The 15,898-nt window shown below is 45.4% G+C and overlaps 1 protein-coding gene across 1 annotated transcript in view; it reads left to right on the forward strand.

Moving 5' to 3' along the window:
• Positions 1-15,898, forward strand: part of STPG1 (sperm tail PG-rich repeat containing 1) — a 73,241-nt gene that overhangs the window by 39,798 nt on the left and 17,545 nt on the right. The window contains exons 5-6 of the mRNA XM_069078372.1: positions 8,584-8,704; positions 12,572-12,740. Coding sequence (XP_068934473.1) covers positions 8,584-8,704; positions 12,572-12,740 — 290 coding nt within the window. The remainder of the gene's footprint in view (positions 1-8,583; positions 8,705-12,571; positions 12,741-15,898) is intronic.

Raw genomic sequence — 15,898 nt, forward strand, 5'->3', positions numbered from 1 at the left:
CACACACACACACACACACACACACACACACACACACACACACACACCTGGAAGTCACTCCCTTGGCACCAATTCTACCAGCAAGTCCTGACACCATCTGTACCAGGGAGCCAGTGGGAACCCAAAATGACTTACAAGTTAAAAAAAACAAGCCACTGTCCACATGGGCTTGGTAACAATAGCGAGCATTTAGTTCTACCTCCGACAAAGCCCTTCGAATGAATCTTTGGCATTTGCTTTTCAGAGTACCAGGGTAGGTAGTCAGGGTGTACATGGATGTCATAGACTCTAAAACTGGGAGGCAGCTTAGAGTTCTTCTAGCCCAACCCCCCACCCCCAACCTCCACATTTTTATAGGTGAGGATACTTAGGCCCAGAAAGAGTGAGTAGAACAGGAGCTTCTGGAGGGCAGATTCTTAGACTTTCTGTCCCCAGTTCCTTGCACAGCATAGGTGTTCAATGAATGTTGGTTGGATTGGGTTGGATTGGTTTAAGTAGCTTCTCAGAATTTCAGAATTTTCCAGTTGTAAGAGACCCCACAGGCCATCTTGTCCACCCTCAATGACATCCCCGCCAAAGCAAGCATCCATCTGGCCTCTGCTTGAAACCCAGCACGGAGGGGGACCCTAGCACCTCCTGAGGCAGTGCCCCTCTATTTTATTAGGAAAATGTTCCTTACTTCAAGTCTTCAAATCTCACCCATTGCTACTGGTTCTTTTTTTTTTTTTTTTGCTCTTTAGAGGGGCAATTGGGGTTAAGTGACTTGCCCAAAGCCACACGGCTAGTTTTGTGTTGTGTCTGAGGCCAGATTTGAACTCAGGTCCTCCTGACTTGAGGGCCCATACTCTATTCACTGTGCCGCCTAGATGCCCCACTACTGGTTCTTAAGACAGACAAAGTGTAGCTCTGACCCCTTTTCCAAAGGATAGCCCTTGACATCATTGAAGACTTCTAGCGTTCCTCCTCCCTTCCTAGGCCTCCCCTCCAGGTCTCCACACCAAATGTTTCCAGTTCCTTCAGAGATCCTCACAAATCTTTTTTCCGGGGCCCTCGCTGTGCTTCTCATTATTTTCTGGGTATTATCCGGCTTAACAACATCCTTCCTGAACTCTTGTGACCTAAACTGATCAAAACCCTCCCACTCTGGTCCAACCAGGCCAGAGGACGGCAGAACTCTCACCTCCTTATATTACCTGAAGCTTCATTTCCTTTAACCAGGTCCCATTAGCTTGTTGGGTTTGGCGGCCACATCATGCTGCTGATCAAAGCCCCTTGCCTGGTGGGCTTAGACTGGTGCTTGGCATATAGTAGGTGCTTAATAAATGTTTATTGATTAGCCACTGTTTATGGACTTACCCAAGGCCACACAGCCAGTGAAGAGCAGAGCTGGGACTCAGTCTCAGGTCCTGACTCCAAATCCAGCACTCAGTTTACTATGTCACACTGCCCCAGGCCTCTGTAAATGCTCACTGAGTTAAATTAATATGGTTAACTTGCCTCCCTGGGAGGGGAGTTTGGAGGGTCCAATGAAATACCATGTGCTTTGAAAAATACAAAGTGCTCTAAGCTGGGATGGCCCTTAGAGATCATCCATCCTGACCCTCTCTTTTTACAGATGAGGAAACTGAGGCCCACATATCATCTTCTAAAATATGCTATCTTTAGAAGTACTATTTTCTTTCTTTCAGAGCCATGTCTTATTGATGCCTTTTGTTTTCACATCACAATCATTTCAGCCCTCTGCTCTCCCATTGAGCTCCCCATTGGGGCAAATAAAAACAAGTAAGCAAGAAAAAAATCTGATAGAGTGATCTCCAATAACTCTGTCTGTGCTATTTTGCCCAGGTAATTCGCTATCTCCTGTTTCATACTTTCTTCCACTGGTTTTTCTGTTACTCAGAATTCAACTTCCTTAAAAACTTCATGAGATTCTCCATAATTTTTATGGATGGATTTTCCTTGTTTACAAAGATTTCCTTACCCTCTCCCCACCTTTACACTATGTACCTCCTTTCTCCAATCCCAGAATGTCCTAGGATCTGGGACAGGTGGGCTCTTCTGGAGACCCCACTTTCTAGCAGTACCAGACTGCCTCCAGCCCTGAAATCCTCAGCATACTCCCTCACCAGAATGGGGTCCCCCCCAGGTGCTGAAACACAACTCCTTTTTATAGCCTCAAACCCCAAACAGGCTGTAGAAGGCTCTTCCCTTCTCCCCACACAAGCAAAACCTCTGTTGATTCATTACCAACACAAAGCAAGGATTCATGGCCCCCACTCGAGGGCATGAATTTATGGCTTCATGCCTCTAATGGTCACCAACAAACTGCTGAGTCCATACTGGCAGCCCAGGTCACACCTTGGTCCTTCAGGGAAACCTTTCTGTTGCTAGAGTTGTGCTGTCTTTTTTCTTTAAACAATAAATTACTAAATTCCCATATAAATTGTGCTTGACCAAAGTTTTTGACAAGGCCTTGTGGCTATTAGGGGCTTAATAAATGTTAATTGAATTGAAAAGCAAATGCCAGATACCAGAACCCTCTCTAGAAATTCACATACCTGGGACAAATGTCATTAAGAGGTAAGTGATTCAACGTTAAATGTGGGGGGGTGGGGGGTAAGGGGGAAGAGGGAGATGAGAAAATCCATCACTTCTGCACTAGTAACCTTTGTTCTCCTCTGAATCCCTTCCATTCACTAGTTCCCTACCTAAGCAGTAATTTCCTTCCTCTGATACCATCCCCCATCCTTTATCCCCTTCTACCCCAGCCTTACCTGCTTTTTAACAGACATTTATGTAGCACCTACTATGTGGACTAAGTGTTAGTGTACAAAGAAAGGCCTGATGTGGGCCTGCCCTTTGGGACTACTCATCTATTGTTCAGAAACCACTCTTTCTCTTAGACTTTGTTGTTTATCTTTCCCCTTCCATCTCCCTGCACCCACAGAAACCTGGCTGTGCCCCAGAAGGCAGGGCAGACATCCTTAGCTAGTCTTGCCCACACTGGAGGCACCTTCTCTTGTTGCTGGGACAATGGAGTCAGGAAGAAGAATGGCCCTGCTCCTCAATTTTCGCTGCCACCTTCAGACCCTTCTCTGTCGCCTTGACTCAGAAGAGTGTCCTCTTTTGAGGGCTGTGCCCCTCGGGCTAGATTACTGCATCAGGATCCTACTGGCCCCCAGGCCATTCTCTATCCCTTCCCAAGGGGTTTAGGATATGGCTCATGGTCTTTTCCATCCCAATCCTTGCCCTCATACTGGGGGATTTAAAGAGATACATTGCTATCCCCTCAAACACTCCTGAAGTGGACCTCTTAAAGGAATTTAGGGCCCTTCTCCAAGGGCCTGAGGACCATTCCTTTTGTTCTTTAGCTGCTGCTTTACCTGGGGGTGCTGCCTCAGTTTCCTTGTCTGTAAAAGGAAGGGGGTGGTGGATCCAGGCTATCAGGGAATTTTGATGGCTTTGTCCTTAGGAAGCCCCTCTCATTCCCCTGAAGAGCCTGGACACTGTTCCAGAAGTCCCCCTCATCCTGAAGGGTCTCTACTCCCTCCCAACCAGTACTACTCTCCCTTCTCTCCCTAGCAATGACTTTCTGCCTAAACCACAGGAAGGCACAGGCTGGCAGAAGACTTTGAAGTGTAAGGTGTTAGCACTGGGTTCCACTAACTACAGTTCAGAGAAAGTGGTACCATGGCTGGGAGAGAAAGCAACATTTCCCTTCATGCTGGGGCCTCCATGAAACCACACTGCCTCACCCTGGTTAAATACTTGATAATTCTATTAAAGAATCTTCCCTTTCCTGCCCTCCCCATTTATTACTGTCCCTCCCCTCCCCTTCCCTTCCTTTTCTCCTTCTAGTCTGCTGTTCCTTCCTTCCCCCCTGCCCTACTCTCTCCTTTCCTCCTCTGCCCTGTTCTCACCTCCTCTGCCTGTCCCTTCTCTTCCTCCTTCTGGCCTTCTCTCATCTCCCCTGCCTCTTCTTCCCTTCTCTTTCCTCCTATACCTTGTTCTAACCAGACCCCTACCCTGCTCTTTCCTCCTCTACCTTTCCCTCCCCTCCCTTTCTTCCCCTCCCCCCTCCTCTCCTTTTTTCCCCAGCCTCTGTCCATGCCCCATGCCCTGAGTGTCACTCTGGTCCCAGGCAGGTGCTCAGGTAAGCAACCCTCCCAGAATGCACCAGGTTTGCACCAGAAATGCATCAGGCTTCTTTCACTTGCTCTTAGTACATCAGGAAACAGGTGAAAAGATGCAAATCCTGTTAGCTCTTCTGAGGTCTGGCCCTCTTTTGGTCAAATACCTACAAAACAGATCTCCAGGCTTGGAACTGAGAGGCCTGGGTGTGAATCCCAGCTGGATAACACAGGACAAGACAGCTTGCTCTTTAACCTCAGTTCTTTCCTCTGTGAAATGGGAACCAACAATCCTTTTCCTTCCTACTTATCCAGGGTGCCATAAGGGAAACCCTTAAAGGGGGAGGGAGATGGGAGCCGAGAGCCGATGTCACTGTTCCCCGGCCTCCTCTTCCTTTGCCATCATCTCCTCCTCGGTGACCTGGCTCTTGCCCCCACCACAGTCCCATCCACCTCATCTGTTTGCTCTGTCTTTCTGCCATGCCACCTGACTATCTGGGGCCCTGGGAACGGGCAATCCCACAACTTCTGTAAACACAAGATCAGGAATTCCATCTGTGGTTATAAAGACACACTTCCTAACCTGGGAGCCTCACAGGCAGCCCAGTCACCCAGGCCCCAGCAAACAATTTCACCAGCCCAATAAATGCCCCTGTGGGGAGCCCGGGGAGCCTTTTATCTAAGACATGCAACTCGAGGGCATCTGAAATATTTCTGATTCGTGCCTGATCTCAGCTTGGCATCATTTTCAGAGCTCTTGAGCACGCTAACCTATCCAGACTGCTTATCAGCAGGATAGGATGCTGGAGATGGACATTCTTTCTTTCTGACTGGTCCAGGAAAGCAGAGCCAAGGGCAATACTGACCCACATGTCTGATCCTAATCTGAGGTTGCACCACTGACCCGGGGCACACCAAGAATTCTTCTGTGACCACCCTGTGTGTGTCTGGTTGTCATGTTTGACAAAGAGATCTTGTGGCCAAGGAAGGAAGGAATCAAGCATTTGTTAAATGTCTACTGTGTGCCAAGCACTTTACAAATATCTCATTTGATCCTCACATCAACACTTCAAGGAGGATGCTATTATTATCCCTATTTGACAGATAAGGAAACTGAGGCAAAGGTGAAGTGATTTGCCCAGAGTCACACAGCTAGTAAGTAGTATCTGGGGCCACATTTCAACTTCCTGACTCCAAGCCTGGTGCTGTATCCACTGAACCACTCAAATTGCCAAGAGGTTGGGGTGACTAGGGTGTACTGTCCACCATCTCCCTTCTTTGCACATAGTCCTCTATGCCTAGAATCCCCTCCTCCTGACTGCCTACTGGAATTCCTATCTCCCTTCGTCCCCAGAAGCTTAACAGCTAACTAACATGTTCCTTCTACCAAATTACATTGAATTTGTGACTTGTGTTTTGATCTCTCCTCTGTGAGAACACTGCAAGTAGCCGGAGGGCAGAGACTGGTTCTTAAATCCCCACCACACAGTAGAGTCCCTGATGTAGTAGGCATTTAAAAATCCTTGTTGAATGTAACTGAATTGAAAAGTCATCGCCAGAAGGTGAAAGTGATAATAACAACTTACATTTACATAGGGCACTTTGGGGTTTACAAGTTCTAATTCAATAAACATTTATTAAGCACATAGTCTATGTGAGGTATGTTTACAGTCAGCATGTTGTGGTGAGGAGAGTGCTGGCTGTTTCTCTTGCATCCCAGCTATGCGATTGTGGACGAGGGAATTCATCTCATTGGACCTCAATTGCTTAAATTTCAAAGTGGAAATGATGGTGATGATGATGATGATGATTATGGTGATGATGATGATGATGAGGATGAGGATGAGGATGGTAGTGGTAGTAGTGATGACCACAAAAATAGCTAGAATTTACATGGCACCTTAATGTTTGCAAAGTGCTTTACAATATTATTTCATTTGATCCTTACTACAATCCTGGGAGGTAGGTGCTACTGTAGTCTTTATTTTACAGAAGAGGAAACTGAGGCAGGCAAAGTTTAAGTGATTTACTTGCCCAGGGTTGCACAGCTAGGAAGTATATGAAGCTGGATTTGAACTCAGTTCTTCCTGACTCTAAGTCCCATGCTCTGTCCTCTTTGATAGATAGATATCCACCCCCACCTAGGATAATGTCTGTGGTATGGCAGCTTGGCATAGTGAATAACCTGCTACCCTTGTTCAAATCCCTACTCTGACAGTTAATTACTTAACCTCCTTGTGACTCAGGCAACGCCTCAGAACTCATCTATTAAGTGAAAGGTGTTTGCTACCAGCTTGGAGATACTCATATTGGGGAATCACAGATACCACAGATTTCTCCAATGTCTGGGAAATTTCAGATCCCAGTGTACACTAGGCATGAAGGGAGATAAAAAGCACCAGATCTCATGCCCTTCAGAAGCTTATGGTCTGTTGGGGATGGGGTAGGGGTGCTAACCAGAATGAGGCAAAGCAGAATGGGATAGGAGTAAAAGGGGGATTCAGAGTGCTCTGGGACAATCTGATGGGGAGAGAAGGAATTTTCATTTGAGAGAATCTGAGCTGGCTTCATATAAGAGGTAGCATCTAAGCTGGGCTTTGAAACAAGAGGAAGGTTTAAAAATGTATGGAGCTCCAAGGAGGGAAGGTGGTGAATGATCCAATTTACTTAGAACACACAGAGAAGTAAAGCTTAGAAAGGTAGGTTGGATCCAGACTGGAGAAGGACTTAAATGCCAGGCTAAGGAGTTGGCATTTTATCCAAGAAGCAGCAGAGAACTTTCAAAAGTTTCTGAGGAGGGGAAAGCAAAGGACTTTCTTTACCAAAACCCAATAAGGTACACAGTACAAATACTATATTTATTTTGCAGATGAGGAAATTGAGACTGAGGGAGGCAAAGAGACTTATTCAGAGTTGGCTGTTGTTTTTGTTAATTTTTTTCAGTCATGCCCAACTCTTCCTGACCCCATTTGGGGTTTTCTTGCCAAAGATACTGGAGTGGCTTGCCATTTCCTTCTCTAGTCAAAATTATAAACTAATAAATATTATAGCTAGGACTTCAACCCAGTTCACTAAAATCCTTAGGCCTTTTTCACTTGAGCTGTTATTGTCTAGCTATACCGCCCCCATTCTGTAATTCTTCAGTTGATTTTTTGAACCCTAATCTGGGAGTTTACATTTATTTTTATTAGTATTTTCTTTCATATTATTTATTAGTATTTCATATGTTATTAGTATTTTATTTTTTAGCATTTTTATTATTCATCTTAGTATATATAGGTCACATTCTAGTTTGCTACCATTTCTCAATCCCAGTTCTGTAGTATTCTATGCTTTCTATCATTTCCAATTTTGAATTGACTTCAGATGTTGATAAACATACCATCCATGCCTTCCTCTAAGTTATTGATAAATATGTTGAACCACTCGAAGCTAAGATCCCTGGGGTGTTCAATTATAGTGCCCCCTTCAGGTTGATACCCATCCATCAGTTACGATTTGGGTCAGGGCAACCAATCAGTTATGAAACTGCTTAACTGTGTTATCATTGAGCCCGACTCTCTCCATCCTATCTCCATGGCTAGTAGTATGAGAGACCTTGTCTGGCATTCGAAGCCCTCTACAAATTAGTTGCAATCTGTTCTTCCCACATTGGCTTGAACTTTCCCTGCCATTTTAGCTCAAATTTCTCTTCACACATACCCTGCATTCCAGCCAAATTGGACTTGCAAACACTTTGTACCTGTTCCCATGTCCATGACCTTGCTACACTCTTGGCTATGCCCAGAATGCCCTCTCCTCATCTCTGCCTGTTGAAACTCTACCAGGTTCAGGTCAAATTCAGTCTCTTCTATGAAACTTTCCCCGTTAATCCCCCAGTTAGAATTAAACAATACCTCCTCTAAACTCTCATTACACACGGTAGGACCAGACTGCTGACTTAGGAATTATAAAACATGGATTCAAATTCTAGCTCAAAAACTTATCACCTGGGTGACCTTGGGCAAGCCACTTCACCCCCCCTCTCCCTCCCCCACCAGCTTCACCTCACTTTACTATAAAATGGATGGAAAAGGTTTGGATTAGATGGTCGCTGAGGTCTCTTTCAGCTCTAATTAAATCTGTGATCCTATGGGGTCTTAATTTACCTCTGTAAAATGAGGTGGTTGGATTTCTGAGGTTGTTTCTAGCTCTGAATCTGTGAGCATGTGACCTTGTTCCCACCTGTTTTACACCATTTTCATATTCTATTTTGTATTATAGAAATGTGTGTGTGTGTGTGTGTGTGTGTGTGTGTGTGATCTTCCCTGTGAGAAGGGAAACTCTCAGAGGGCAGGATCCAGGTCTTACTTTGTGTCTGTCTCTCTTGGGGCCTTGGGCACAGTAGATGTTTAGTAAGTATTTGTTGAATGAGTGAAGATTGTTCCCTCTTCCCTCACCTCTCTCTCAACAGATCACGGATTTTCTCATCAAGGAACCAAGCAGTTTGTGTGCTCCTGAAGTTCGGCCTGGGTTTTTGTCCAAAACCCCAAGAGGGTTCACACCTACTAGACAGAAGCTGGTACCTTCACCAGGTAAGTGACAGGAAAATTCAAACTGGAATATTGGACATATTATATAGTATATGACTTTCAAAGCCCCCATCCTTCATTATTTTTATTATTGTTACTGCGTGGACCTGTGATTTGTGTCTAGGTGGGGAACTCTCAGTGTGGAAATTCCTTCTATCGATGCAGAACAACTGCTTTGTAATTTAAGGTCATAGGGAGCTACCTGGGAAGGAAGAAAAGAAGGAAGGAAAAAAGGAAGGGAGGAAGGAAGGAAAAAAGGAAGGGAGGAAGGAAGGAAAAGAGGGAGGGAAGGAAGAAGAGAGGGAGGGAGAGGGAGAAAGAGAGGAAGGAAAGGAGGAAAAGAAAGGAAAGGAGAGAACGAGAAGAAGAAAGGGAAAGAGGGAAGGAAGGAAGAGAAGGGAAGAAGGGACAGAAAGAAAAGGAGAGAGGAAAGAAAGGAGAGAAGGAAGGGAGGACTAGGGGAGGGAGGAAGAGAGAGAAAGAAGGGAAGGAGGAAAGGAAGAAAGAAAGGAAGGAGAAAAGGAAGTATTTATTTAGCACCTGTTGTGTGCCAGGTGCTTTACAAATATTACCTCGTATGATCCTCACAATGACCTTTGTGTTAAAGTTAACTCTTATCATACCCATGTTACAGTTGAGGAAACTGAGGCAGAGGGAAAGTGACTTGCCCAGGGTCACACAGCTAGTAAATAGCTAGGGACACTGAAAAGGGGCCACAGAGCCAGGATGCATTTGAGGTAGAGGTTGACTCCACATCTTCCTGTCTTGGAGGCCAGCCTTCTACCCACCACATCTCATTATTTCCTGATGAATAACAGCTTGGAAGTCTATGGGACTCCATAATTACAAAACACTGTCAGCATGGAGTTTATCCAATCAACAGACCTGTGAAGAAGGGCTGGCAGGTCTCACAGGATTGTGGATTTGGAGTTGGAGGGAACCTTGGAGATCATCAGGTCTGCCTGTCCATTTTACAGCTATGGAAAGTGAGGTCTGGTTCATATGAGGAGTAACCAGGAGAACCAGAATTCAATTTCAGGTCTTCTGACCTCAGATCTCCATGTTATAGCAGAGAAAACTACAGGGGAGTAGGAGTGGTGAAAGGTGGGAGGAGGTGTCCAGTATCACATAGTGTGTGGCAGACCCAGGCTGTCACCCCCACTCTCCTGCCCCCTCCTTCTTCTCCGCCCCCCACAGCCATGTGGTATCTGGGCAGCCCGGCATGCCTGAGCTACACTGGGGAGCAGAAGGACCATCTTTCAGGCCATGGGATTTTTCCTGGCCACAGACAGAATTATGGAGCATGTCAGATCTTAACAAATAACAGGATAAAGTTGGAAAGACCCACCCTACCTTTCTGGGCAAAGAAACCGCAAGAGGAAGTTAGTACCCTACTGACTCCTACCAGCCTTGTAGCCAAACAAAGCCTCCTTCGTTTTGAGAAAAGAATCCCACTAGATTCACTTCTGTAAACAGTTATTAAGCACACCTACTATGTGTGCATGGCATTAGGAATGCAGAACTGAAAGGAAAAAAGACACTGACAGCTTTAGAATTTGAAGGGGCAGAGGGGGCTTATAACAGTGTTGAGAGGAGCTTCAGAGGCCTCTGTTCCAGTCTTCTCATTTTACAGATGCAGTAACTGAGGCTTAGGAAGATAAAGTGATTTATCCAAGGCCACACAGGTGCAGTAAATGGCAGAGGCAGGATTCAAACCCAGGTCCTCTGATTCTAAATCTTCCTCTACTGCCTCATGCTGCTTTCCATTCCTGGCCCTCAAGGGGTTTGTAAGCTACAGGGGAGTATTAGACACATACATACATGAGTATAATACTAAGTAGGATGTGAGAAGTGTGAAGGAGGTGAGGAAGAAGAGATTCCTTTAGTCTGTGATGAGAGAGGACTGGAGAGAAGATCAAGGCAGGCTTCCTGGAGGAAGTGGCCTTGAGAGTTAGGATTTCAGCAGACAAAGGTGAGGAGGGATAGAATATACCTCCCCAAGGAGTGAGCAAGGTATGAAGGAAGGAAGGAGGGGAAAGAAGGGGGGGGAAGGAAATGTTTATTAAGTGCCTACGATGCTCCAGCTGTATAGAATGAGAGGACTATAGAGTCCTATAGTCCTCTAGAGGCAGAGGGGCCTGCTTTCAGATTGAGTCCTTACTCTCTGTGTGATCTTAGGCAAATCAGCAAGCCCTTCTGGTCCTTAGTTTCCTCATCTGTATAATGGGGAGAGGGTCTAGAAGAGCCCTGGTTCTCTGACCTTATACAAATACTGAGGGGTAGGGAGAAGGAGGGATGGGGTTGGGGAACAGTGAGAAGTGCAGTTGGAATGGGCTGTCCGTAGTGTGTTTGACAAGGATAACAGCAAAGGTAACAATCATTGCCATGTTAGTGCTTTAAAGATTATGAAGTGGGCCACAAAAATGGTGCCAGACAGAATTTGGTGAGCAAAAAGCAACAAAGAATCTCCCCCTTCAGCACTGCAGTGGGCCTCCCACATTGGTCCGGAGGCCTTCGAGGACCAAGGCCTGGCTTCAGCAGCTCAGAGCAGCCAAATGGGCTGGAAGACCAGTGAATCAGGGGCTGTGGGCAAACCTCCCCGAAGCCTGGGGGCTTTCCGGGCAAATCCTCCCCACTCCCTGGAAGGGATAATTACAGATGTTTCCTCTTCATCCCCAACAGATGTGGAGGAGAGATTGGAAGTCCTGCTGTGCCCTTGTCCTCCCAGCAGGGCCCATTGTGCTTGGGTGATCTAAGGGCTTTGCTATCAGTCATTGGCCTTCCCTATTATGGAGCTGGGGGCAGGGGGAGCAGCTGAGTGAGCCAGGCCCTTCGAGACTTGCCTAGGTTTTTATTTGGAAACGCTAATCATTTTCTTCTGAGGTTCTGGTGTGCTTGCCAGCACCGATAATTCCTGCCCTCCCCCAAAGATCCCACCCTCCCCTAAGGTAGTCTGTGAAAGTCCAGTGTCTTTCCAGACAACTCTTACTATCTGGTTTCATACTTGTCTCTCTCAAAGCTGAAGAATAAAAAACACTGAAAGGTTTATAAAAGATTTTCCTGACAACAGCTCTGGGGGAGTATTGTTGTCCCAATTTTACAGATGAGGAAAGGAGAGACTGAGGGGTTTATCCAAGATTATGCAACTATTAGGTTCCTAAACCAGAATCCAAAGTCTGATTCCCTCTTCACTGCAGGGAGAACTTTGATCTGCTCCCACTGTAATTCCCCTCAGTGGATTCCCTTTTATACAGAGATGCCAAAATATACTATATTGTGTTTCCTAAGAACAGGATTGTTCACCAATTTTGTGAGATTACCTACTGTAATGAAAAGAGGGCCCAGGCTAGGAACGAGAAGACCTAGGTCAGTTTTTGTTCTGTCTGCCTTACTGTGTGACGTTGGGCTCCAGAGTCCTCATCTCTTAAATTGGGAGGGGGAAACAGTAACCTAAGCTGAGTTATAGCTCTGACAAACTATGATCTAGGGTGAACATTTTGTGTTCTAAGGACCCTTCCAACTTTGACCTTCAGACCTTTCCAGTTCTGACTTTCAGGGTTCTGGGGCCCCTCCCAGTTCTGAGATGCCATGTTCTAAGTCCCCTCCTAGCCCTGACATTCCATATTCTAAGCCCTGCTCCCTTCCCCCCCACCCCCCAACTCGGATCTCCTCTCATCCTTTTTTTTTCCAAGCTGCCCTTTCTCATTTGAGCAGGGGGTGGTTTTCAGTTTTTGGTTTTTAAATAACCTTAGCTGGCTCAGCCTGTGATTTCCTTTTGTTTGTGAGGGTCCCAGTACCTAGGCCTCTAACCCTACTTCTTATTTATCTGAGGAGATTCTCTCATTCTTCCTCACGACTCTTCCTTCTTAGGACATTACCAGATTAATGAGACCCTGGTGAAGGAGGCCCCTAAACTTCTCGGCTGTGGTTTCAAATCAAAAACTGTTCGAGATTCGAAGATAAAATCTTTTGTCCCTGGGCCAGGCTACTACGATCCAAATGTGCCCATCAAGGCTCCCCCCAAGAAGAGTATTACCCCGTGAGTTGAAGCTTTATTTGTAGATGAGGAGGTGTGGGGGAGGACAGGCTGCTGATTGAGGTAGCTGCCTTCAGGAAGGGGGTCCTTAACCTGTGTTTTGTGCTGGTCCCTGTGGGCTGTCTGGGGACACCTATGAACCCCTTCTCACAATAAGGATTTTAAATAATTGAAGAAGATGCAGAATTTCAATGAAAGAGGCTTTTTTTTTTTCATCCAAGTTCCTAGAGTTCCTGAAATCCATAGATGCCTTGGGGGCCCAGACTCCAGGCTGGGACCTCCTGCTCAGGAGGATAAGATGGTTTATTGCTGGGGGCCCCTGTGGCTTCTGCTTTTCCTGTCCTGGGCAGGACAGGGAGAGAAGACAGAAACTGGGGAGAGCCTCCAAAATGAAGGAAGGCTGGCCATAAGGATGTCAGCTCTCTTCTTTGTTTGTTGCCTAGAGAGGATCTTGGAAATGCTTAGAAAGCCTGTGAATGTCTTCAGTCTCCTTGGCTGCTCCCTCTCCCACTCCCAGGGCAAGGTCTTATCAGTTGCCATGGGATGGAGGACTTCAGAAGTCATCCATAATCCATAGCCCAATCTACCCATTTGCTGTTGTGGTTCAGTCATTTTTAAGTTGTGTCTGACTCTTCCAGACTTTTCTTGGCAAAGACACTGGAGTGGTTTGCCATTTCTTCCTCCAGCTCATTTTACAGATGAGGAAACTGAGGCAAAGAGGGTGAAGTGACTTGCCTAGGGTCACACACAGCTAGTAGGTATCTGAGGCTACATTTGAACTCAGGTCTTCCTGACTCCAGGCCCAGCTCTCTATCCACTACTCCACCTAGCTGCCCATAAGGAATTTGGTGAAATTGTACAAATTAGGCACATGAAAGGCTGCATCCCTAGAGTATATGTGGAGCCTAAGGTCATTCAGACAGAGCCAGGATTTGAACTCAGATCCCCTGCCTGGGCTTTACTGTCATTGGTTGGATTTCGTGCTAAGCCAGCCTCAAGAAAGTTCTAGTTCTCCCCTTTTCCCAACAAGCTGAGTCTGTTATCCAGCTAGTTTCTTTTCTCCTTTACCAGCTCTGGCCCAGGCCTAGCTCTAGGAGCTCAGCGATGAGAAGGGACACAGTACAGTGGGAGGGAGTCTGAGTCACCTCAGCCCCATTCATTTCAGCTCACCAAAGCCTGGTATAATGGGCTAACCAAGAGAGCCAGTGTCATCCAGGGAGAATGTTGGTCTTGTCCTCTGGCCTAGACAGACAACATCATGACCATTGTGTTCAGAGCTGGGCACATTTTAGGAATGATACTAATAGTTTGGGGAGGGGTCTTCAGTTCATGCCATGCAGGGGTCAGTTTAAAGAAAATGGGTGTGTTTAACTTGGAGAATACTCAGAGGGGACACTATATCTATCCTCAAGTATTTGAAGGATTGTCATATGGGAGAGAATTTCAGCTTGTTCTGCCTGGTCCGTGCAGGAAGATCCAGAAACCACAGTGGTAGAGGTTACTGATGGAAGGAAAAAATTCCTAAGAATTGAGTTGTCCTGAAGTGCAGTGATGGCTTGGGGATGTCTTGGGTTCCCCCACCCACCCAGATTGGAAGACTTCAAGTTAAGACTGGACAGTGTCTTGTTGAGTATGTTGAAAAGTCTCAGCTGGTTCTTAAAGGGAAAGAAGGGATCCCTTAAGAGGTAGAGATTGTTCTGGGTAGCCTGAGTTAAGACTGAGGGAAAATGTGAACAGAGATGAGAAAGTGAAAGATGAAATGCGGTTAGGGCAGTGAATAATCTAAATAGGCTGGAGTTTGGGGTCTGTAACAAGGAGAAGTTTTAGATAAACCTGGGAAGGCAAATTGGAGCCCAGGGTGTAGTTGTTTTTTAAAAAGTTTTGAATTGTTATTGAAATTTTTGTTTTTAACCCTAAACCCTAACTCTAACCATGAACTTTTTAAAAATAAGTTTTTATCTTTTCTTTTTATACATCTCTTAATTTTCCATAGTATTTTTCCTTTTTTCCTTTCCAGAGAGGCATCTCATATAATAAGTAGTATTTTTAATTTTGGAGGGGGAGAAGGCAAGACAATCGGGGTTAAGTGACTTGCCCAAATTCACACACCTAGTAAGTGTGTGAAGTGTCTGAGGTCGGATTTGAACTCAGGTCCTCCTGACTCCAGGACAGGGTGCTCTATTCACTGTGCCACCTACCGTGTTTCCCCAATAATAAGACACTGTCTTATTATTTTTTTTTGGACAGAAAAACACCAGAGGGCTTATTTTCAGGGGAGGGCTTATTTTAATGAACATTGACAGCAATTTTAATAAACAGGTAAATGTGAACAAAAAAATGTACCTTTATTCAATAAGCAAATCACTGGGGAAGAACAGCATGACGCGCTCACTGCTGCAGCTCTGATTGGATGCAGCTTGGAGCGCGGCATGCGTTTCACGGGGGGCAACGGTGCATACAGAGGGTACCGTAATGTAGCGTGTAGCGCAGGGGATCACCTTCACTATAGTAGCAATCTCAATAGGGCTTATTTTTGGGGGAGGGCTTATTTTAGTGGAATCTTACACAGTAAGGGGAGGGCTTATTTTCGGGATAGGTCTTATTAGCGGGGAAACACGGTAGCTGCCCCTACAAGTAATATTTTTAAAGAAAAAAAAAAGAACGAGGAGGAAAAAAATCATTGTAACTCATTCATCAATACATCAAAATATGTGAAAATGTGTATAATTTATGGCCTATTCCCATGCTTCTCTGTATTCATCATATTCATCCCTCTTTAAAGCACGCAGTGATATCCCATTACATTCACATGCCACAACTTGTTGAGTAATATTCCCAACTAATAAACATTAGCTTGGTTTCCGGTTCTTTTCTATCACAAAGTGTTCCACAAGTGTTGGTTAAGGGCATCCTCTGTTCTATACTTTATGCTAGGTGTCAAGGATACAAAGACAAAAATTAAACCATCCTCATCCTCAAGAAGCTTACTTGCTTTTTTAAAATTAGAGTTAATTTTTTTTAATGAACAGAAATCTATTTTCTTTCCCTGTTAGACAAAAAGAAAACCAAATTTCTTGTAACAAATATGAACAGTCAAGTAAAACAAATTCCTTCCTTGACCATATCCAAAGAATATGCCTCATTCTTACCCTTGAGGGATT

The sequence above is a fragment of the Petaurus breviceps genome, unplaced genomic scaffold (genome assembly GCF_028583685.1).
Source record: "Petaurus breviceps papuanus isolate PSGF00001 unplaced genomic scaffold, PetGlider_PUasm1.0 91041, whole genome shotgun sequence".
NCBI lineage: Eukaryota > Metazoa > Chordata > Mammalia > Diprotodontia > Petauridae > Petaurus > Petaurus breviceps.